General features: G+C 37.5%; 1 protein-coding gene across 5 annotated transcripts in view; it reads right to left on the bottom strand.

Moving 5' to 3' along the window:
• AMBRA1 (autophagy and beclin 1 regulator 1) overlaps positions 1–25,361 on the bottom strand; it is a 190,501-nt gene that overhangs the window by 45,377 nt on the left and 119,763 nt on the right. For all 5 annotated transcript variants that reach the window (XM_081279910.1, XM_081279909.1, XM_081279912.1 and 2 more), the window contains one exon: positions 3,613–3,723. In XM_081279910.1, the coding sequence (XP_081136036.1) occupies positions 3,613–3,723 (111 nt within the window). The remainder of the gene's footprint in view (positions 1–3,612; positions 3,724–25,361) is intronic.

Below are 25,361 nucleotides of genomic sequence, written 5' to 3' on the forward strand. Positions count from 1 at the left end.
AACCTTCAGCAAAGTCAAAAGATAAATGACAGGTAGGAAACTCTTATTATAAGTTAATTTTCTGATTTATAAAGAGCTTCTGTAGAGTTGCTGAGGAAAAGACCATTAACACAATAGAGAAAGAGGTAAAGCATGTAGGCAGGTCAAGACAGAGCAGCAAATGGTCAAGTATACAAAGAGACACACAACCTTGTTTGGGACCAATTTAAAATGTGCACATACTACATTTTAACCATCATATTTGCAAATATATAAGAATTCAATAAAAGTTATCAGAAAGAGTTTAGGGAATCAAGTACTCTCATGAATTGCAGGTAGGAATTTAAAGTGGCACAATATGCTCAAAGGGCAATATGGTAAGATCTACCAAAATTACCAATGTACATACTCTTTTCCTCCGTGAAATTTCAATTTCTAGGTATTTATCTTATCAATATGCTTATTCATGTGCAAGATGACAAACTGTAATATAGTTTGTATAGCAGAAGGTTGAAAACAACCTAATAGAACACAAGTTAAAAAATAAAATTTATTCAATGAAATACAAGGCAGCCATAAAAAATGAGTAAACTCACTGACTGAATGTAGTATTGGGGATTGAACCTATGGCCTCCTGCATGGTAGGCAAAAATTCTACTACTGAGCTACACATCCTCAGCTTTGAATAATTTCTTTCTATACTGATATGTAAAGATCACTAAGATATACTGTTAAAGAAAAAACATAAGAAAAATAGGTACAGTGTGCTGCCATTCAGAATACATAAAAGGTGGGAAAATATTACTTTGCATTTGTTTTTATACATACATAATATCCTTGAAAAGACAGACAAGAAACTGTTAACAGTGGTTGCCTGTGGTAAGAAATGGTAGGTGGCAGGGAACAGGATTGGAAGGCTTCATATTGTACATCTTTTTATATTTCTAAAATTTTTGAACAGTGACTGTATTACCTAATTCATATTATATCAATAGAAAGTGACAAATTAAGGAAACAAATTACCTGTAAAAAAAATTACAGCCAGTAAGATTTGGGCCAGAAAAGTAGAGATGAACAAACACATTTTGGTTTTCTTTCTTCTTTCTTTGGGGGTGGGTGGATGGGTGGATACTGAGGATTGAACTCAGGGGCATTCAACCACTGAGCCACATCCCCAGCCCTATTTTGTATTTTATTTAGAGACAGGGTCTCACTGAGTTGATGAGCGCCTTACTGTTGCAGAGGTTGGCTTTGAATTCGAGATCCTCCTGCCTCAGCCTCCCAAGCCAATGGGATTACAGGCGTGTGCCACCAAACCCAGCACATTTGGTTTTTGATAAGGGAAAGTAAACTGCTATGGATTCCTAGTAGGATTAAAGAACAGATTATTGGACATACCTGGATTATAAACATTTAGAAAGAAATGGATGAGATTTCACTAAGGAACAGAACATAAAAAAACCAACCTCATTTCCTTTGATAAAAATATCAAGAGTGTTATACAGTTGGGGGCAGAGGCCTGTAATCTCAGTGGCTCAGGAGGCTGAGACAGGAGGATCATCAGTTCAGAGTCAGCCTCAGAAATTTAACAAGGCACTAAGCAACTCAATGAGACCCTGTATCTAAATAAAATACAAAAACGGCTGGGGATATGATTCAGTGGTTAAATGCCCCAGGATCAATCCCCGATAACCACCTCCCCACCCCCCACACACAAAAGAAGAAAACACTGGCATACAGGGAAATGCCACAAATAGACAACATCTTAATTATTTTAAGGTATCCAACAAATCCTTTCTACAGATAAGACAGGAAACATATACTTCAGATGTGAATAACTAAGTCCTAAAATGTAATTTATGAACCCAAATCAACAGACAAAACCCACAATACAACAAAGCTTAGTGCAGTGTCCTGATTCACTGATTTTTCTTTTCTTTTCTTTTCTTTTGGAACTAGGGATTGAACCCAGAGGTGCTTTACTACTGAGCCACATTCCCAGCCCTTTTTATTTTTTATTTTGAGACAAGATCATGTTAAGTTACTCAGGGCTTCCCTAAATTGCTGAAACTGGTCTTGAACTTGCAATCCTCCTGCCTCAGCCTCCCAAATCACTGGGATTACAGGCCTGTGCCACCATACTTTGCTTTGATTTATCAATTTTGCTAATAATCTGAAGGAAGAAAGGGGAAGGGTGTTTATCAAATTAGTAGATGATATAAGAATGAGAGAAGACTAATCAAAGTTCAATAAGATATTGAGAGGCAAGAGCTAGGAATCAATGATGCCATGATAAAATTTCATGAAAACAAATACAAACCTGCTTTGGTTTTTAAAAGATTCCAGCCACACAAGTTAAGTACAGAGCATTTGAGTTTTGGCTTAATAATAATAAAGCAAGAAATTTTAAGTGACTGCAAACTCAATAGTGGCTTCAGAAAAAGCTGTTGAAATCTTAGGGAAGATGAATACTGTCCAAAGTACTAGGTACAAGCTCATGTCAAGACTCTTCTATTCTGTTCTGTGTCACCTCCCCTCCCACCTCCACACCCTGCCAAAGTTAAAATGGAAGATGAGCAGAACTGCCAAGGATTTGGAAGCGACACAAGATAAAGCAATCTAAGGCAGTAAGGCCTGAAAAGAAAGATTTAAAGGGAAAAGGCAATTTACCTTCAAATAGCTAGAAGAATGTTACTTGGAAGGCATCATTAGGCTTGTTCTTACTTTTTCTTTCTTTCTTCTTCTTCTTCTTTTTTTTTTTTTTTAGATTTTTTTAGTTGTAAATGGTTGGTTGGTTGGTTGGTTGATTGATTTATATGCAGTGCTAAGGATCGAACCCAGATTGATTGATTGATTGATTTATATGCAGTGCTAAGGATCGAACCCAGGGTCTCACACATGCCAGGCAAGTGCTGTACCACGGAGCCACAACTCCAGCCCCTCATTAGGCTTATTCTATGGAAATTCAGTGGTAAAACCGAACAGGAAGAAGGGGAACAGGGGCTCACAGTACAATAAAGAACAGTTTAACAGAAATTCTGCAGTGATGGTTAGAATCTCTAGTCAGATGAGGCCTACCATCAGAAGAAAACAAGCAAGGTCTGAACTACCACTTTTCAGGAATGTGAGAAGGTCCTTCCTTAAACACCAAATGAAATGAAATGTCTACAAAGTTGTGATTCCAAGTGAATAATGGGAACATGAGACTACGAACTTCTCCAGAAGCAAGGAAAAAAGAAGTTTTAGACAGATATATCTGTAAAAAAAGAAATAAACCATACCACTCACTTCAGTCCAATCAGGACTGGATTTATAAATGAGCTTAACATCACTATATTCCTCTTCAAGGGTCACAAGGTGTAGCCTTCAGTCCTGATACTACCTTCTATTTCTGATCCTTTTAGTTCCATCTAACTTTTAGACTTTGGCCAGTGAACTACTAGACCATAAATTCCTCAGGGCTCAAGACATGTTAGCTGGAGTGCTGAGGTGAGCAGAAGAGCTGTAGAATGGCCTGTGTCCATCAACTACCCAATGAGACGATTAAAAATCCAGTGCTACGTGAGGCTTTGAGTTCTGGCTCACCAGAAATGTATCCCCTTCCACCAGGACCCCAGGTTGATACTGGCTTACCATTACTTATCTCTGGAAGGTCAAACTTAGTGAAGTCCCACCACTGGAGCCGATAGGTGGTATTAGCAATGTTACTGGCCACAGCAGACTGTCCATCACCAATCACTGCCCCTGATGGAGGAGAAAACAAAGACAGAACAATACATCATTTATCTGCATGTTTCCATTGTAGAACAGAAAATAATAGTGAGATTAGTAGAATGGAGAAAAGAGAAAGAACCACAACTAAAGTTGGGGGAAAAAAAAAAAAACCTGTGGAATCTCATATGGCAAGGTTTTTACCTCAAAGAGGAAACATACTATATCCTAAGGAACAATTCTATGTGGAAATATAATTCCATTTATCAACCCTTCCGTTATCACTTAACATTTATTTTGTGCCAACACTATGGTAGGTCCTGTACGTATACCATCTAGTAGAAGGCTCATGATCTAAAGAGACAGATGTGTTTTTATAAAAATGTGGAGAAAGTAAAGTAAAAAGTGGGAGGACACCATGAACATGGAAAAGCCAAAAGCTAATTTTAGTCCTTGGATGTTTTGATAGTAAGCAGCACTGTTTTGGAGAAAGCATCTCCTTTGTAGATGACCTTCTTCCTCATAATACATCTCAAAAGAAGGCTCCCTTCAGGGAAGAGGCAGCTAGCACACAGCTGACTGGATAGAGAGACGGTAAAGAACAAATGAGGAAATATTTGTTAATCTCTTTCAGAATCCTGGCATGTAACAGGGCAGAAATTCATGAGCTAGTTTTGCAGCATCAGAATATTTTTATTAAGACAATTTTTTATAATTCCCCCCCAAGAACTTCCTTGAATCCAGATTTGCTTGTAATATTTCACAGTTTAACTTTCCCTGATATATACTTCTGTATGACATTTTTCCCTTGGTAACCAATTAAATAAAAATGGATTTTTTTTAACAGGGTGACACTTTAATTTGCAGTTGTATTTCATTTACATGAACATGTCATTTCCTCCTCCTCCTTCCGAGGTGCATTTCATACACAACCACCCTTGTGATCAGACAGAGCCAAACCCTCTTGGGAGAATAGAACATTCTTAGATGCCAGATAAGCTAAACGGTATTCTCTGTTACAAATCAACTCCTATTTTCAGAAACTGAACTTGTTAGAGCATACTAGCTTTGGAACGATGGACAATTTTATACCTGGATTCTTCAATATTAACCTACTCTTTCCCCTCCACATATCATTGCAAAAGCATCTTGTGATCTGTGATTTCTTTTTTTTTTTTTTAAGAGAGAGTGAGAGAGGAGAGAGAGAGAGAGAGAGAGAGAGAGAGAGAGAATTTTTTTTTTAATATTTATTTTTTAGTTCTCGGCGGACACAACATCTTTGTTGGTATGTGGTGCTGAGGATCGAACCCGGGCCGCACGCATGCCAGGCGAGCGCGCCACCGCTTGAGCCACATCCCCAGCCCCTGTGATTTCTTTTTCCTTTTAGAGAGCTGCATTTATTGCTCTGCTAATCCTGATGTTTGCCTATTCTTTCCTCAACTGATCAAGGTATTGTTCAGAGAGAAAATGTCTTCCATACAAGGCATAAAATAAAGAAACACATTCTTTTTACTCTTATAACTGCTGCAGGCCATCAGAAGACACTTTTCAACATTAATTTATTAACAGTCCTTGTCCCAGTTTTAATTTGTAAGGAAAGGTACAAGTAACAGTTCATTTCCAAGGATAATGATATATCTCTAGATTTCTGAGGTCTCAGCATGGGTGATATTGCCTTCATGGGGGTTAAAACTGCATGAGGGCCAGGGGAAGTGAGATAACCATTCCCAAAAGACACTGTAATCATTTGTTCCCCTCCCAAATGCCAGAGTATATAAATAATTTTATCTATGACATTAAAATTTCATGGAATGATGACTGGGGGAAAAATGTCTAAAAAGGTTTCTCAGGAGGATAATAATGAAATAAAGGTTGAAAAATAACTGTTCTAGAAAAACCAATACCCTTAATTTTTGAATCTTACAAATTCACAGATAGTCCCAAACTATCATGATCTACATGAAAACCTGAGAAAGATAGCATTTAGGAGTGTTGTCAACATACCCACTGACCTCAAACCCTTATTGAGGACCCTATGTCATACTGTTCAGATGAGGTTAAAGCATGTTCCTTCCTTTAACCTTAACAGAAAAATGTTTCTTCAATAATCACATGTGATGTGAGAATATGGGAAACCTTTGGTCATAAAGAAGGTCAGATACCAGCCAGACTTTCTTTTTGAATATTTTAATCAGCTTTATATTTTTTTATGATTCTGGAATCTGGTAACACCTCATTCCATAAAACAATGAGTTTGCAGAATTTTCTTAAAATGCACTTTCTTGTTTTTCCTAAACTATATAATAATACAAATAATTTTTAGTTTGAAGTTCTACCATTTTCTTTTAAAGACTTAAGTTTCATTCTGACCCACTGAGCTTCTTAACTGTTCCCCATGCTTGCTTATCTATAATCTAGATGGCTGATATCTATCTCCCTTTGACTACCAGTCTCACAAATTACTTTAGATCCTTACAATTTCCTCCAACTTTACTAGAAGAGCATATTACACAAAAGGAAAGAAGGTAAATTACTTTTTTAGTCTGTGATGAACGAAATGCTAGTTGCTAAGAGAGGAAGGAAAATAAATGAAGGAAACAAACTTCATATTCTGGGAGCTTATTCTGGGGGAGGAGATGGTAGCTACAAACAGGAAAACAGTTCAGGAATAACCAGATGCTTTCCAAGTGCTGTGGATCTGCAACTGGGAACACAAATGATAAAGACTCCAACCCCCCTCTCCAAAGGCATCCTGTATGATCTATGCCTCAAGAAACATTTTCTGGAGAACAGCTGTGCAATAAAATAAACGAGTAGGGTAGCACTGTGAAGAGACTAGGGAGGTGTTTTCTGCCAATGGTGCCAGAGTGCTGAGGAGGAACAGAGCCTGGCACCAGGGAGAATTGATTTTCAGTGCCATGTAAACACAGATTAGGGAGCTAAAGATGCCAGCAACAGATTAGAATATTATCACCAGGTTCTCTTTTGTAAGAAATGCAGGCCAACTGAGCCTGTCTCTTAGAAACATCAGGAAGAATATAAGTACTACTCTGTTAAAAAAAAAAAAAAATTTAGTAGGCCTCTGGCTGCTAAGTTCAAGGTATAGGAAATGTGCCAGAGCAAGTTAATGGACCAAACCACAAAGTATTTACAGAGGAGGCACTTAGCCTCAGAAAACAAATCCTGAGAGTCTGCCTAGGGATTTCTAAGGCTTCAAGGTTCTCCATGTAACAACAGAATGTAACAAGCTAGACTCAGGATTTCTCAAGCATCACTCTGCTCGTGTTTTGGGCCAGAGAATTCTTTCTGGGGGTAGGGAGGACTCTCATGAATTGTAGGACATTTAATGGCATCTCTAAACTTCATCCACTAGATGCCGATAACACCCATCTCCATCTAGTTGTGACAACCAAAAATGTCTCCAGACATTGCCAAATATTCCCTTGGGATAAAAACAATTCTTGTTTGAGAAACTCGACCCCAGATGAATACAGCCTACATTTTACCTCCAAAAATGGTACTTGTGAAAGCACCACTTCTGGAATGCCTGCTGCCAAAGGCACCAAAATTGTTAGTAACACTGATCATAGAAACTAATCAAAGGCAGAGAATTATACAAATGGTATTCTGCTTCTCCTTAAAAGAAGACATTTCAAGAGAAACTTATATTATGAATTAGGACTAGGTAGGTCAATAGAAGAGCACCTGCTTAGCATGCTCAAAGCATTGAGTCTGACTCCCAGCACTGCCAAATTAATTAATTAATTAATTTTAAAACTAAATTGAATTAAATAAAAATATAGCTTATCAAAATTTGTGGGATGCAGTAAAAACAGTGCATAGAAAGAAATTCACAGAATTGAATACTAAAAACCAAATGATATAACTATGTAGACAATCCCAAGGAATCAAAAACAAAAAACCTGGAACTATTAAGTGATTATAGCAAGCTGCAGAGTAAAAGTCTTATATACAAAAGTCAACTGCTTTCAAATATACCAGCAGTGAACAAAGAAATGGTTTGAACTACAACACCATTTACGTTAGCACACACATATATACACGAGAGAGAGAGAGAGAGAGAGAGAGAGAAAGAGAGAGAGAGACAGAGACACAGAGAGAGAGAGAGAGAGAGGAGAGGAGAGGAGAGGAGAGGAGAGGAGGGGATGGGAGGGGATGGGAGGGGAGGGGAGGGGAGGGGGGAGGAGGAGGGTATATGGATCTAAAAAAGTATATAGAAGACTTACATGCAGAAAGCTGTAAATCTGGTGAAAGAAATTACAAAAAATACAACTAAGTTGGAGAGATATCCTATGTTCATGGACAGCAAGACTTAATACTGTTATGTCGATTCTTCCCAAACTGGATCTATAGATTCAATGCAATTCTAATAAAAATGCCAACAAATTATTTTGTGATTATTAAGAAAATTATTGTAAAGTTTATATGGAAATGCAAGAAACTCAAAACAATATAGAAGGAAATTTAAAAGTTGGAGGACTGACACTGACATTACTTAACTTCAACACTTCCTATAAAGCTATGATAATCAAGACAGAATGGCTTTAAGGGCCGGAGACATGGCTCAGTGGTAGAGTGCTTTCCTAGTGAGGCCCTGGGTTTGATCCCCAGCATCACAAAGCAAACAAACAAGACAGAATGGCACTGGCAAAAGAATAGACCCAAAGATGAATGAAACAGAAAGCCCAGAAATAGATCTGTATAAATCTAGTCTGCTGATCTTTGACAAAGAATCAAAAGCAATTCGATGGAGAAAATATAAGTCTTTTCAACAAATGGTGCTTATATAACAACTGGATATCCATATGCAAAAAATGAAAACAGAAAAAAAGCATCCAGACACAAATCTTACACTTTTCACAAAAATCAACTCTAACTGGATCACAGACCCTAGGATAAAACACTAGAAGATCTAATCCCTAGAAGACTTAAGAGAAAATCGAAGTGACCTTGGGTTTACTGACGACTTTGAGATATAACACCAAAAGCACAACCCATGAAATAAAAAATTAAATTGGACCTTATTAAAATTAATTTCTGCTATGAAAGTGATTGTTAAGAGAATAAAAAGATGAGCCAGACTGAGAGAAATATCTGTCCAAAACATTTATCTGATAAAGGATTGGTATCTAAAATGTAGTTTAAAAAAAAAAAAAACCTCTTAAAACTAACCAAAAACAAATGACAACCTTATTTTTGAAATGGGTAAAGGACCTGAATTGACAGCTCACCAAAGAAGATATATAGATGGCAAATATGTTTATGAAAAGATTTTCAACACCACATTCATTAGAAAATTTCAAATTTAATTAAAATAAGAAACAACTACCCACATATCAGAATGGCTAAAATCCAAAACACTGATAACACCAAATGCTGACAAGATATGGAGTAACATTCATTGCTGGTAGGAACGCAAAATGGCATATCTACTTGGAAGAGAGTAGGCAGTCCTTGCAAAACTGAACATACTCTTACCATATGATCCAGCAATCCTGCTCCTTGATATTCATCCAAATGAGTTGCAAACTTATTTCCACATAAAAACCTACACATTGATGTTTATAGTAGCTTTATTCACAACTGTTGAACCTTGGAGGCAACCATGATATCCTTCAATAGGAGAATGAATAAACTGTGGTTACAATGGAACATTGTTTACTTCTTTAAAAACACACTATCAAACTATGAAAAGACAAGGAAGAATCTTAAATGCATATTAACTAAGTGAGAGAAGCCAAAAGACTATATACTATATGATTCCAACTACAGGTGGGACATTTCTAATCTGAAACCCAGAAACCCAAAACCTGAAATACGAAACTTTAAGTCTATGCAAATATTCCAGAATCTGAAATACTTCTGGTCCCAAGCATTTCAAATAAGGGTCCCAATCTGTATATGACAATATGAAATATGAAAAAGGCAAAACTCTGGAGACAGAAAAAGGTTGGTGGCTGGTAGGCAACGGTTTGGAGGGAGGGAGAGATGAATAGGTGGAGCCCAAAGAGATAGGGGGAGGGCAATAAAGTTATTTTGTATGATACTACAGTGGTAGATATATATCATCATGCATTTGGCAAAATCCATATAAGTTAAATCATCAAGAGTGAACACTAACATGTACTTTGGATTATAAAACTACGTTAGTCCTTCCATTGCAGCAAATGTACCACTGTGGTTTAGGATACTGATGATGGGAGAGGCTGTGAGTGTGGGAGAAGGGGTATATGGGAACTTTCTGGGCTTTCCATTCAATTTTTCTATAAATCCAAAAGCCTTTTTTAAGGGACTGGCAGTGTAGATCAGTGGTAGAACTCAAACTTAAGTTTGGTTCAAGGCCTTGGGTTCCATCCCCAGGACCATAAAAAAGGGGGATATGGGCAGGGAGAGAACTTTTTTAAAAAGTCTATTAAGAAAAAAAAGAAAAAAAAAGAGCCAACACTTTTATTAAGTTCCAGGAATCTTTTTTTTTTTTTTTAAAAAAATAGGCTTCTAATTTTTATTTAATTACTTCACTTATTCTTTGTAGGTACTGGGGATTCAACCCGGGGCCTGATACATGCTAGACAAGTGCTCTGCCACTGAGATACAAACCCAGTCCTCAGAGTCAGGTCTTTAATTAATTGGCTGGAAGCTTCAGAAATGTGTCTTGTGGGGTTGATGTTGTAGTTCAGCGGTAAAGAGCTTACCTATTGTATGAGGTCCTGGGTTCAATCCTCAGCACCACAAAAAAAAGAAAAAAGAAATATCTAGGGATAAAAATCATAATATTCATATGAGAGTCACCTGATTGGTCTACCAAGTCTGATTGCCTGCATGCATCTCTGTGCCTCTGTTTGTCTCAGATTCTCTCTTCTGTAGCTTGGAAAAAAGAACTGGGAACCTTTTGTCAAAACAGTTTCTTAGCCTCTCTCTAAGATCTGTTCTAGAAGCAGGGAAATGATGAGTATGATTCAACAGTTCAGTGAGAATACAGAACAATGGGAATCATTAGCAAATCTATCAGAAAAGCTAATTTGGGGAGGGTAAAAAAGGGTAAATTGCAAAGAAGGAAATAATTAAATTACATTTCAGTCCTATAAAATCAGTTTCATTTCAGGCTGCATAATTCAAAATGGCCATGTCTGTTCTTTTTGTTGCTGGGAAGATGAAATAAGAATGGGGCTGGGGGTACAAGTACTCATTGACCTAAAAGAAAAAATGGCAATCTTTCTGCTTGGTAAACTGAGGTAAGAATCAGCTTGTTAACTGGTCAGCAGAGTTGAGCCTAGAAATCCCAGGGCAGTTCCAAATGAATAACTTTTCAAAATTCTTCTCAGAAAGCCACATGGTGCATGATTCCATTTATATAAAATGTCTAGAAAAGGCAACGCAACAGCTATGAAATGTAGATTAGTGGTGGCCTAGGGCCAGAGGGAGGAGGGAAAGGAAAATGATTACTAAAGCCTTACGGGGATTTTTAGAAGGTAATAAAAATGTTCTGAAATATGCTGGGTGAAGTGTGGCAGGAGGCTGAGGGAGGATCCCAAGTTCAAGGCCAGTCTTGGCAACTTAACAAGACTGTCTCAAAAATTTTTTTTAAAAAGGCAGGGGTGGGGGGTGGTGTGAGGATGTAGAATGCCCCTGAGTTCACTCCCCTCCCTCTGAAAAAAAAGTTCTAAAATATACTGATAATAGTGATGGTTGTACAACTCTGTCTATACTAAAAACCATTGAACTGCAAACCAGTAAATAGGTGGAACATATGGTGGGTGAATTAATAAGGCTGTTTATTAAACACTCTTTAATATAAATTTTGGTCAATTTGTTAAGTAAAAAAAATGATACTTCTAATTTTGGTATCCATTTGCACTTCTTAATAACTTAGAATACTGGTGAGCATATTTTCATTTGTGTATCAGAGCTTGATGTATTTCTTTTAATGTGCACAGCCTACCCAAATCTTATGCATATTTTTATGTTTGTTATTTTGGCTTTTTCTATGTATTTGTCCAAGCCCTTTTAAAGTGAACAAACTGGCTTCTGATAATGAAAGGTAATCCTTCTTAGATCAGTATAACACAGAAATATTTAGCCATGAAAACCATCTTTCCTAAGTGTATAACTGAATATAATCCTAGGAATAACCACTTAATATTTTCAGAAAGTTTCATTCCAATACAGTCTTTAAATGTGTCCTAAGAACAAGGCATAATTAAGCACTCAGTCCCACTCACTTTGTCACCACTTAACAATCTCATCTAAAATTCATAGTCAAGTATTCTGTAGTGGGGCCTGAAAAGGGTGCCTGATGGCAAATAACAAGATTTCCTCCCATGAGACAAGTGCCCCCAAGTTTCTCTTAGTTACCATTTATGGTTCTCATTGAGTAAAAGGGTCAAACATGTATATTTCTTTAAAATTTACAGCTTTATCAAGATATACCTCATCATACCTTACAGTCTGCCTATTTAAAGAATTTGATTCAAAGGTTGTTAGTATAGTCACATAGTTGTGTAACCACCACATCATCAATTGTACAATCATCACTATTGTGTAATCGCAGAACATTTTCATCATAATCTGTCAGAATCCTTTACTCTGTTATATTCTCTCCCTATCTCTTCACAATCACTATACTTTCTTTCACAGTTTTGTTTCTCAGGAACATTCATGCAATAATCATAGTAAACCTACTAAACTGTATAATTCTTTCATTAGCATAGTGTTTTTAAGGTTCAGATATGCTATACAATGTCTCACTACTTCCTTCGTCTTACGGGTAAATAATATTCCATTGTACATTTATAACTGAGGCATAGGTTTACATGAGATACTAGTATTAGATATTAGTATTTTTTAAAATTTGATAGAAAACATGCTGCAAGGAAGCACATAAAAATACTCAATGCTCTGGGTTTGATCCCCAAAACCACATCTCCCCCAACAAAAAATTTTTCAAGGGAAACAATTATTTCCTTTGGAAGGAAAAGGTAGGGTATCAAAGATCAATTCTCTATAGTTGCAACTGATTCTTTGCTTGAGGCCAAAATTAAAGATAAGAGTAATATAAGAGGGAATATCATTTTCTGTCAACACACACATACACCCCAAAACAAACAAACAAAAAACCCAAATGCAAAAAGACACCATGTGGGTATCAATGATTCTGGCACAGGAAATAGTCTATGTAAGGCATTTCATCTGTCATTGGATTTAGGCTGTCAAATAGCTGCTTTAATGGTCACTTCACCTAGTGCTGAGCTTTCTTTCTTTCTTTGGTACTGGGAATTAAACTCAGGGGTGCTTAACCACTGAGCCACATCCCCAGCCCTTTTTTATTCAGAGACATGGTCTTGCTGAATTGCTTAGGGTCTTGATAAGTTGCTGAGGCTGGCTTTGAACTTGTGATCCTCCTGCCTCAGCCTCCCTAGCTGCTGGGATTACAGGCGTGCACCACTGTGCCTAACTCTGATGCTGAACTTTCTTTTTTGAACCTAGGGCCTTGTCCGTGCTAGGTAAGCACTCTACCACTGAACTACATCCTCAGCCCTAATATGATATTGAGGTCAATTATCATATAAGTTTGAAATATGTAAATTTAATGTGAATTAAAAGGTAAATATTTTGTTAATATAGACTTCAATAATTACATGTGTTCTTTGCAGAAGTGAGGCCCATAAACCAACAAAATTTTAATTGTTCAATTGCTAAAGGATCCAAAGCTCCTGCTCTGAATAACAAGAGTAATATTAGTCCACAGACAAATCATGAGCTTTAGGGGCAGAATCAAGAAAGATATTATTCAGAAGGCCAACAAAATAAATGATAGTCAAAGAGCTCAACATAGAAATTACTAAAGCCTAGAATATGGGTAGTAAACAAGAAAAGAAATAGCCATCAAATATTTCTATACATCACAAGTTTCATAAAAATTTTTTTTTCTCAGTTCAAACTAGGATTGTTTGGCTACAGCAAAGCAAAGTTTACAACAGGCCAAGAGAAGCAAGACAAAACAGTCTGATGCTCATTGTAGCCACAACAGTGGTTAGAGCCTTCCTATTCAAAGTAAGTGTAAGCAATATGAAGAATCTGGTATTGTTTTTTTTTAAATGGTGGTAAAAAGCACATAATATAAAATTTACCATTTTAGTCATATTTAATTGTATATTTGCCAGAGTTAAGTGTATTTACACTGTCATGAAACAGATCTCCAGAGCTTTTTCATCTTGCAAATCTGAAACTCTATGTCCATTAAACAACTCACATTCCCCATTCACCAAACTCCTGTAACTACCATTTTATTTTCTGTTTCTGTGAATTTGACTACTTTAGATATTAAGTAGAATTACATGGTATTGATGCTTTGGTGTTGGCATTTGACATATGCCTTGAAAGAAGAGATGCCTAAATAGGGCAGCATGCACACAAAGTCATTCACAGTCATGGCATGAATTCAGAGCAATACTAAAATCTAGAAGAAAGTAGTTAGGTCTAACTAGAGAATGGAACTTCTAGACTAGCACAACCATTCTTCTTAAAAAAAAGTAAGTAAAAAGGTCAAACAGAGGACAGAGCCCATGCTCTGGGCAGACTGGGGATAGCAGACTGCCATCAGTCTATTTTGTTTCCTAATTCAGCAAACCCCAATGATTCAGTCACATTGCCTTAAATGCACCGGTGTTATCTGGAATTCTACAATGTGTTACCACCTTCCCCACAAAAGGAATAAGATCTCCTTATCGAGTCCTTCCTCCTTCTTCCCATGGTATCAAAATCCAGGATTAATCTTGGCTACTATCAAGGCAAATGAGCTTTAGGGGCAGAATCAAGAAAGATCTAGATCTTGACCTAGATCTCTGAGGTCAAGCTAAGAGGCTCCTGTGTGGGTAGATGAAAAGGCTGAAGCCCATTTTCATCACCACTGTGGAGTCCTGCCCTTCTTCAATATATATGTCCTAATGAAGCAATTACCTGCACTTATACTAATGATGTAATTGGGACAAGTAATTATGAAAGCAGAACATCCATTTTCAAAGAAATGAATATCATTACCTTTCTTCCACCCACAAACATTATTTAAGACAAAAACAAATAAGCTCACAAGAACACATGTACTGAAAGATTCTTAGGAACAGCATTCCAAAAATCACAGCATTTAGGTAAGGGGGGGAGCAGAACCTCACAAAAATTCCCAAACAAAAAACACATAGCATTCACTCCCACCAGACAGGGATTTCCTCAAAGCCTCTACCTGTGACAGAAGACATGCAGATAAATGAAATTATTCTAGGGGCTGGGATTGTAGCTCATGCTCATGAGACCCTGAGTTCAATCCCCAGAACCACATAAAAAAATAAAATTAACAAATAAAAATAAAGATATCATGCCTATCTACAACTAAAAAAATATTTTTTAAAAGAATTATTCTATCTCCACTTATACATCCTGGCATTTCCTATATTTAGATCCTAACAACCTGGTTTGGCTGGAAGCATGCTGGCTTAGCCAGATCCCTTGGTGAAGCCAGGGAAGCCAGATCCTCCAGTGCCTCAGCAATATAAGGACAGGCAGAGAGGGGAGGGTGGGAGGAGGACTGAGGGGGAAAGGTGAGAGAGAGCCACTGACTGACTCAAGCACTGAATAGCTCTCACCAATCACTTGTCTTAAATTGCTGTGACTCCTGTGGTTTTTATTGTTTGGTGAAAGCACAAGTGAGTGAAATTGGACCAGAGGGTCTTGGGCTTGTCAGCAGCAGGAGGGAAACGACCTTTATTGCTGCAAAAAGGATGCAGATTTCAAAAGCCTAAAATCTGCAATGAAGGGAAATGGAAATGTGCTGAACGTGGGTTTGACTGGCAGCTTTCCTCATCTGTCGATCACAGGGTAATAAACACTGGGAGATGGCAGAAATGAAGATAAATGCTTTCAGCAGCACCATTCCCCACCCTCCCCTCCTCTTCCGCCCCCACTCAGCACATGACAAGAGAGTTAAAGCAAGAAAATAAATCAGCTTCTTAACCAACTCTTTTGTTAAAACTTTCCTTACAGGCCACCTACACGTGAATTACTGCTCTATGAGCCTACATTCTCATTAGGGGGCCCAGTTTCTAAAGGGTGAAAAGCTCCTGTCAAAAGAGCACCTGTACATTTCAGGGTACAGCATCACACATTAATGTCAGCTGGGGCCAACAAGAAAGAATCCAGGCCTGGCCTCGGAGAGAGAAAAGGCATAGAATCCTCAAGTCTGTCCAAGGCTAATGCAAAGCTTGGCACACTCAGGCTCCATAGACAACACGGCGATGTCACTTCACTTGTTACCATTTACGCAGGGACAGAAAGATTAAGCTCCAAAGGCTAAGAAAGAAGCCTCCAGACACTCAAGGGAATAAAAAAAGGTGATGTTAGATCAGAAAACAGACTCTAGAATCCAACTGCCCACCAATTTCACATTCACACTGAAATGAAGGAAAAATTTAACAGGCCAATGATTTTATGGGTTCAAGGGAAGTATTTCTTTTGGGATGTGAGATAAAGGATTTAGAAGGGACTGGTTTTTGTTTTGAGACAGTGTCTGGTTATGTTACCCAGGCTGACCTTGAACTTGCAATTCTCCTGCCTCAGCCCCCTGAGTGTCTGGGATTACAGGCCTATGCCAATGCATTCAGCAGAAGACTAGAGTTTGTTTGTTTTGTTTAGATACTGGGGATTGAGCCACAGCTTCACCCATGCCAGGCAAGCACTCTACTACTGAGCTACATCCCCAGGCTAGGACTACAGTTATTTGGGTATGGGCAAAAGATTAGCTATTTCTAATCCAAGTGGTAACAGCTGCTTCTAAGATGGCTGGGAATTTTGTAAAAACTAGATCCTGATTCTGCTAAAAGTAGGCCTGACAAAAATGTTAGTATGTAGATGATTTAAAAGACATTCTGCACTGATGGGCCAGACACACTGTTTTCCCTTAGATTTTGAGGGGGAAAAAATTCCAAAACTTTATTTTCAAGTACAGGAATCCAATGGAAAATTGGTAGCAAAAATAAAAGGGAAGAGCATGGTGAATAAGCCTGTTACACTACAACCTACTCAGATACTTTAGTCCCCAGAATGAGGCACATGCTGTGGAATCCTGGGAAGCATTGCACTTACCATACAGATAGCTAATGTGGAATCATTTCTAAATTAAAATCCAGTGTTCAAACATTAATACCAGGCACACAACAGAAAAACAATATTAACAAGCCATTTTTGAGATGCTGCTAAAAAGATGCAACTGGAAGACGACAATCCAGATTAGCCTTTCTAGTCTTAAGACCCAAATAAAATCTTACCTCCTCCCAGAAGCTTTCCTCAATCACAGAGAAATTCCTGCCCACACAATATTAGCTATTTTCATAACACAAAACACTTGTCATCTGTCGAGTTACCTGACTACCAATACATAAAGTTTGTTCTGAACTCAAATGTTTCTGTTTCTGCATGAAGCCATCAGTTTTTAGTTGGTACTGCATGGTTTTTCCTGCTGGTGAGCTACATGAAAGAAGGATCTGCTTTCCTCTTTAATTTTAAATATTGTACCATCATGGAACTTAAGAATGTTGCTATTCATACAGTAAATATGAAATACACAAGGATGAGAAAAACTGATGGTTTTTTAAACTGTTTCTCCTACAAGGGAGATGATATGTCCTAGACAGCCTTTACAACTGGTATTAGCATATTTTCTATTGCCAATAACACGATCACAGAGTGAGTGAGTTATAAGGAAAGAGATTTATTTTGGCTCAGTCTTAAGATCCAAGGTTGAGGGACTACATCTGGTGATGGCCTTGTTGGCAGAGTACCAAGGTGGTGTAGGTCATCACATGGCAAGAAACAGGAAGCACACTGCTGGTCTCTCTCCCTTACTAAGTCACTAGCATTCAATCATGGGAGCTAATTCCAATCACTTCCCAATGGCCCCATCTATTAAACCTCTGGCAGAAAGGAAGACATTAAAACATATCTTAATCTCCTTTTACTTTCCTTTGTAAAACTGATAAATTTCTTAGAAATGTATCTAACTTCACATTAAAAATAAGCTCTTGGGGTTGGGGTCGTGGCTCAGTGGTAGAGCGTTTGCCTAGCACTTGTGAGGCACTTGGTTTGATCCTCAGCACCACATAAAATAAATAAAATAAAGGCATTGTGTCCATATACCACCTAAAAAAACTTTTTTTTTTTTTGTACTGGGGATTGAACTCAGAGGCACTCGACCACGGAACCACATCCCCAGCCCTGTTTTGTATTTTATTTCGAGACAGGGTCTCACTGAGTTGCTTGGTACCTTGCTGTTGCTGAGGCTGGCTTTGAACTCAGGATCCTTCTGACTCAGCCTCCCAAGCTGCTGGGATTACAGACACGCGCCACTGCGCCCAGCACTAAATTTTTTTTTTTTTTTTTTAAATAAGCTAGTTGGGGCTGGGATTGTGGCTCAGCAGTACAGCACTTGCCTCGCACAGGCAGGACCCGGGTTGTCTTGTCTTCAAGGTAAAATGGTACATGGCATCAGAGAGCACTGATGAGAAAACATGGGGACTGGCATGTGTGAGTGTTTCATCTGTGCAGATTACTGTTCCTAGTTTGAACACAGAAGCCTGCAAGTCTCCATGATGATGGGATACAAAGTTTGTGTGGCTTTATGTCATTCATAGCACACCAATGCAGTAGCACAAGCTTCAACTTGATTCCAACATTCAGGACATGTTTCTGTGGGTGTAATCATTAATGTCAGGAATTCCAAGCAAACAGAATGTAGCTTCCCTACCCACTTTAGAATTTAGTGGGACTCAAAAATCCAAAACTATTTCATGATAGCCAATTACTACTCCCCCATCCATACCTTAATGGACAAGGCTTAAAATTATGGAAAAGCATGTAAATGTTCTTCTTTCCTTTGTATTTCCAGTCGCTTGTTTTTCTGTTTGTTTCTTCCTTACTTCTTATTGTGAGAAATTTTTTTAAATACCAAAAAGTAACCAGGCACACTGGTGCACACCTATAAGCGCAGAGACTTGGGAGGCCGAAGTGGGAGGATTACAAATTCAAGGCCAACCTGGGCAATTAAACTAGACCATTTAAATTTTTTTTACAAATAACAGCAAAAGGAGATTAAGATGTTAAGTTTTGGCATCTTCCTTTTTGCCAGAGCTATTTGCCTGCACCTTTCAGAAATACTGAATCTGCTATCAAATCTCAAGGATACCTGTGAAACAACTAGCATATTATGTGCAGCACACACCTTTTAAAGACCAACTCTGTTGCTGGTCATCACAAAGACTGCATAAAGACCTGCAAACTTCTCTAAACACCCCTTAGAGTATGGAAAACATCATGAAGTCACCTAGCAGTTAACCCTAAACAACTGGTCCCCTTCCCTTACAAAACCATCTCTTGTCTTCTTTATTCTTCTCACTACATCTTTCAATGCCAGACTGACTGTTTTTAAAAGCAGACTCTTGATTGTATCACCTACTTAGAAAGCTTTAATGGCTCTACAATGCCTAAATTAGGGTAGACTCCTTAGTCTGCTATTCAAGGCCCTTAACAATTTACCTATGCTCTACATTTCTGTGCTTATCTTCCACTGCTGGTCATTCACATCATTTTGTAAATGTGTTTTTAAAAATATTTTTATAGTAGATGGACAGAACACCTTTATTTTATTTTTATGTGGTGCTGAGGATTGAACTCAGTGCCTCACATGTCACTGAGCTATAACCCCAGTACTGTAAATGTGTTTTAAACATATCCTCATATTTATACTTTTGTTCATATTGCCTGCTACCAAGACGCCTCCCTCCCTCTCCCCTAGTAAATGCTTACTAAAATTCCCTGATCCCTTAGCTTCTGTTCCAGACCACTTTTAAGTTTTTTTCTGATTTCACAAACCTGATATGATGTCCTCTTGGTAGCCCCATAGCATTTTCTCTCTCATTTTGTCACTTTCTTTCCACTTGATTTCCTACCCTTCTGTTCAGGCAGTATGCTCTATTGTCATTCACTCTGCCTGAGGACAGGTCTAAAACTTCCACCACCAAGGGCCAACTCAAAATCTACAAGCCAAGTGTACTTACTTGTACCCCTGCAACACTATCCCCACACCTGTATCCCCTTAGAAATATGTTCTTTTGTTAGCAAGGGCACACACACTTTCGTCTTCTTTGAATGAAATACCTTAATGGTCTGACACAGAAAGTATGTAATAACTCTACACTAAATACAAAACAAAGGATCACTTGAGTATGTCTGACTCTTACTACCAGCCTGTCAGCTCCTTAAGAGTAAGAAAAATCTTAAATTGCCCTGAAAGATGTAAGTACCTCCAAGTCCTTGCACCCAACTAAAGAGCACCCTGTACAATGTAGAGTTGCAACTCAATTTGTTGACTTGACTCAGATAATGTCTGGCTTTGAGAAATACTCAACCAGCAGAAGAACGCTTCCAGAATTCCTAAAAACACTTTTGTTTGATTTCTGCAGCTCCACGAAAGCACCCAACCTCTGAAAACATCTAGCGCAGTTCTCGGGGCACTAAGAAATTGATGGTTTAGTACAGGAAAATAGTCCAAGATTTTACTTCTTTCATAACTGCAGCCAAAACAAAGCGGGGGTGGGCAGGTTTCCCACAGCAAGTTGGTAAAATGTAAAAAAGTTTTCCCCTCTGGCCTGTGGAGGATCCAAGCTGGGAGCAGGCCTTCTCCTTTGTTGGCCTCTGCAAGGCTTTTGCCTTGAGGCCAAGAGGATTAGCACAGCCATTTCATGCTCTGAAAAGTCAGAAAAGGGAGATGCTGGAGCTTTTTACTTTAGGAAATGCCTACCAGTCAGAGACTGGTTCTGTTTCTGTTCAAAAGATAAGCAGGGATGCTGAGGTTAAAAAGCAAAATTTGCAACAATGGTTAATGAAAGGTTTGGAAACAATGTACAGAATTAGGCATGGGATAAACTCCAAGAGGAGAGGAGCAGGTGCCAGAGCAAAAATGCAGCAGATAATCAGCACTAGACATTTTCATGCATTCAAAAATTTCCATGTATTTAAAATGTCATCAGGACGCCCTGTGAACAGAGATTTGATGCAGCAATTAGGGAATACAGGCTTATCCTCTTGGCACAAATACCCACAAATAAGCTTCTGGTATAAAGTCAAAAGAAAGTAGAAAGAAAAGCTTTACCATAAAGTCGAGCAGTTGCTACATTTTCCAGCTTTAATAGTTGATTAGCTAGAAACCCTCAAACACTGTATTAAAAAGACACAGTGGTTGCAGGACCCAAGCTGGGTTTTGAACTTTGGGGTCTGGACTTCAGAAGGCTCAAGAAACACTGTAATAGCAAATAATCTTGTGCATGAGTGCACAGGTATGTGTTATTATATTAATCATGTTTTTAAATTGCCTGACATCTTGTAGGTTCTGCAGACAAAGGACTGCCTTTCCCAAGGTTAGTTAATTTCTAAAGGTAGCAAATAACTTGCAAACCAATTAATTCAGAGCCCATAACCCAACAATCCCCTCTATTAGACTGGTACACACCAAGCCCTAAATTCCCAGGGCAAGGCATAGACAACTAGCAACTACTCCTACAGCCCAGAGATCTGAGACAAAATTATTCAAACTAGTCTCATTCTAAACTTCTTCAGCATACCGACTCCTACTTTACCCAATCTATCCCCTGAAAGCTCCAATAAAGGCCATTGCCCCTTGCTTCCCCTCACCCCATTCTGCCTCCTGACTTCCTGGTACTTTTTCATGTGACTTTGTGTTACTTGGTGTGGTATGGTGTGATACCCTGTCCAGTGACAATCATCTCCTTATCCACTGCCCTTACCATACCCGAATAAAATCAGAATCCAACGTATACATAATGCATTTTTTTCTAGCGTAGGGCCCAAGCTTTGACTCCAATATTTCAGAAAATTCACTGTCCCATAAAAGATTAAGAACTAGTGAGCTACATGTTTCAGGTCACATTGGAGCTTCATCTTAGTGGGTAAGGACACATCTCAGATGAAGCTCCTCTAGGATACATGCAAAGGCAGGTGATTGTTCTCAGAACAAAGAGAAATAGTGGAGGTTGCAGAGGGCTTTGTTTACTTTTGGCATTTCTTGGTTCTTTGCAGCACAGGAGATCATGATACAAAGGAATATAAAGGAAGGTTCATAAATATCTAGTGATAGTAACAACAGATTAGCATTTCTCCCAAATAATAGAAAACCTCTGAAATATATAGATATGATTTTGTTTAAACAGTCACAGAGTTTGAAAGATAGAAATTGTCCATGTTATGTTCTGTAAAAACAACTGAGGCAACCAATGACAAATCGCCTGCGAAGAGATAAAGACTTGGCCTTCAGCCTCACAAAGGCTAACAAAGATACAGATTCCTGATGTAGACCAAAGTACAGAGTCTTGAGACATGCCCAGAATAGAGAGGACTGATCTCAAAACAGAAAGCTTTTTGATGGCTGAGTGGGACCTGAATATTAAACAGATATTTATCAAACATAGCACTGTGGAAGATGTATATAAAATGGTAATAAGATGTGCTTCTTGCTTGGTTGGAGCCCACAATCCAGTTGGGAAGATAAGACTTTCATCAAAAATATTATAAACAAGAAAAGGGAATGTGAGTGTCTAATGAGGGGATAGATAACTAGAGCCTTCTAGGAGGGAGTCACTGAGAACAGGCAGGCACGTGAGAAAGATCAGGAAAGAGGAGCTAGGGCTTGAAGGAAAAGTGACAGAGTTTAGAAAACATCTCAGAAAAAAAAAATAAAGAGGCTACTGCTCAAGGTGTTCAGGGTTGAAGTGCTAATATTAGTTTGGTGAAGAAAAGGCTCACATAAAGAAGAATAAAAAAATCAGATTGAAAAAAGACATAAAATTTGACATCTGTGTGGCAAGAAACAAATACTTTGAGATTTTTAAAATAAGGGAATAACATAGTAAAAACTTTTGTTTTTGCTTTAAAGTCAAAGTACTACATACACTTTAATTTTAAAAGGTAAGGAGTATTACAAGGTTAATAACGTTAAAGACCCATGATCCATTCTCTTAATTTTTGCTCCCTAGAGGCAATTTCTTTTCATATCTTTTTGCTGCTTTTCTTCTGACAATTAACCATCATAGTTCTATTACTGATTTTTCTATTTGAGCTGTTGTCTTATAGGCTTCCTCTGATGGGAAATGACTTTTTCCTATCCTCATTCCTCCCCCACTCATCAAAATAGTTACATCAATTTTTTTTGTTACTTACGGTATTACTGCTATCTCAAAATATAAATGCACACCCATTCTCTTGGGAAATGTAAATAATAAATTATCTTTCAGTAGCAGTTGTCTCTTTATCTGCTGCCCTTACCATAGTATGTTTATATTTCCTTTCACATGCAACTTTATTTCCTCTTAAGGAGAAACGCTCTAAAATCTAAAAAACTATTTAAAACACTCAGTGTAAACCAGATGTGGTAGCATACACCTGCACTCTCATCCACTCCAGAGTCTGAGGCAAATTCAAAGCCAGACTGGGCAACTTATTGAGACAGTGTTTCAAAATAAAATAAAAAAGGGCTTAAGGTATGGCTTAATAGTGGACTACTTGCAAGGCCCAAGATTTAATTCCCAGTACCAAAATATTAAAAAAAAAAAAAAAGATCCACTCAGACCAACTATGTGTTTTTCAACTGTCTCTCCCAAGTGTTTGAATAAGTTCTGAAATCACATAAAAAAGGAATGGAGAAAAGGTTTTATCAGCTTTTGATTAATAATTCAATAAATATGCAGAGTGATTAAAGAGCATGAGCACAGAAACTTATCCAAAATGCAAATTTTTATTACCCAAATTGGATCTCAATTAGGGAACAGCAATGTGAACATTCATATCTAATATATTTTAATAGAAATTGCCTTAGGTAAAATGTGGCGTTGTATGCTGAACTCTCTAGCTCCTAACCTTTTTCCACCTCTAAAAATGAAATTATTGTTTTTATTATTTTTTAAAAATTTCTCTCAATGTCTTAGGAACCTTGGTAAAATAGGCTGTAACAGAAACATTGGGGACCAGAAATATGAAAAAAGACAAGGTTCTTTACTGGAGAAACTAACATTTTAGAAGAAGAGAAAAAATAAGTATACAAGTATCAGAATACAAGAAATAGTATAAATACACTGAACAAAGTAAACATAATTTGAATATAATTTTTTTTAAATAAAAAACTTACACATAACAATTGTACACATTTATGGAGAACAGTGTGATAATTTGACACATTTATATAATGTATAATGATCAAATCAGAGTATTTAGCATTTCTTTTTGCTGGAAAACTTTGAATTCCTCTCTTCTAGTTATTTTGAGATATATATATAATAAATCATTAAAAAATACAATCACCTTATTATGCTATAAAACATTAGAACTTATTCTTCCTCTAAATATATTTTGTGTTATAACTAAAATGAACCTAAGAATTAGATAGCAATATCTATCTGTCTGTCCATCCATCCACCCATTCACCCACCCACCCATTCATCTACCTACCTACCTGTTTTTATGGTACTAGGGACTGAATCCAGGGGCTCTCAATGACTGAGCAATATCCCCAGCCCTTTTTATTTGAGACTGGTTCTCCCTATATTACTGAGGCTGGCCTGAAACTTGCAATCCTCCTGCCTCAGCCCCCAAATCCTAGGGATTACAACGATAAGTATCACAATACCCAACTCATTATTTAAAATTATAATAATCTCATATCCATATATTGCATTCTGATGTAACTGAGCATTATGATTTATGATCAATTTTTAATGTATGTAGGCAGGATATTTTAAACATTATACAAACAAGAACTGCATTATGTTTCTTAGAGCCTAGTAAAATTTACCATTTACTACCATTTTTTAAATGTCTATGAAGTGCCAAGTGGCATGGCAAATTTTTTAAAGCTCTCAACCTTTACCCTAAATGAAGTCTCATTAGGCAAATGATTTAATGACTGCCTATTTATTACATGTAATATATAAGCAAAACAGACAAAAATTCCTATCCTCATGGAAATTACATTCTAGGGGAAAGAGATCAAAGATTAATATGTTTGCCACATAACATTAAATTATATTAAGTATCATGAGAATTACGAAACAGGGAAAAGGAATGAAAAGTGGAGGACAATTTTAGATGGGATAGTTTTTGCAAGGTTTTGCTGAATCCCGATTTTACAGACGTCGGGGAATTGAGAACCAGACAAGTTAAACAAATTGCCTGTGGTCACCCAGTTAGTAAGAGGTAAGGTAAACTCTGAATTCAGCTGCCCTTATTATTAAACTCTCTTAATTGGGTCTCCAAGTAAGTAATAAATTCAGAAACGAAGATATGCTTTACTGGATATTTCCTTAAGTCTATGTTGGCATTTTTAATCCCCCAAAGAATTAAGAAATAACTTTCTATTTCAGTATTTGATGTTTCATTTCACAAATTAACTTTTTCAAAGAAGTCATGAGTGGCCTAAGATCTTTGGTTGATATTACGTTCTTGTAAAAGCTGAGAAGAGATCAAAATAACAATTAGCCAGGGATAGTCAAAAAATACTTCTTGAGCTACATTCAGCCTATGAGATTATGAACAAATCCTGGACA

Source organism: Spermophilus citellus, assembly GCF_964194105.1.
Source record: "Spermophilus citellus genome assembly, chromosome: 2".
NCBI classification, from domain to species: domain Eukaryota; kingdom Metazoa; phylum Chordata; class Mammalia; order Rodentia; family Sciuridae; genus Spermophilus; species Spermophilus citellus.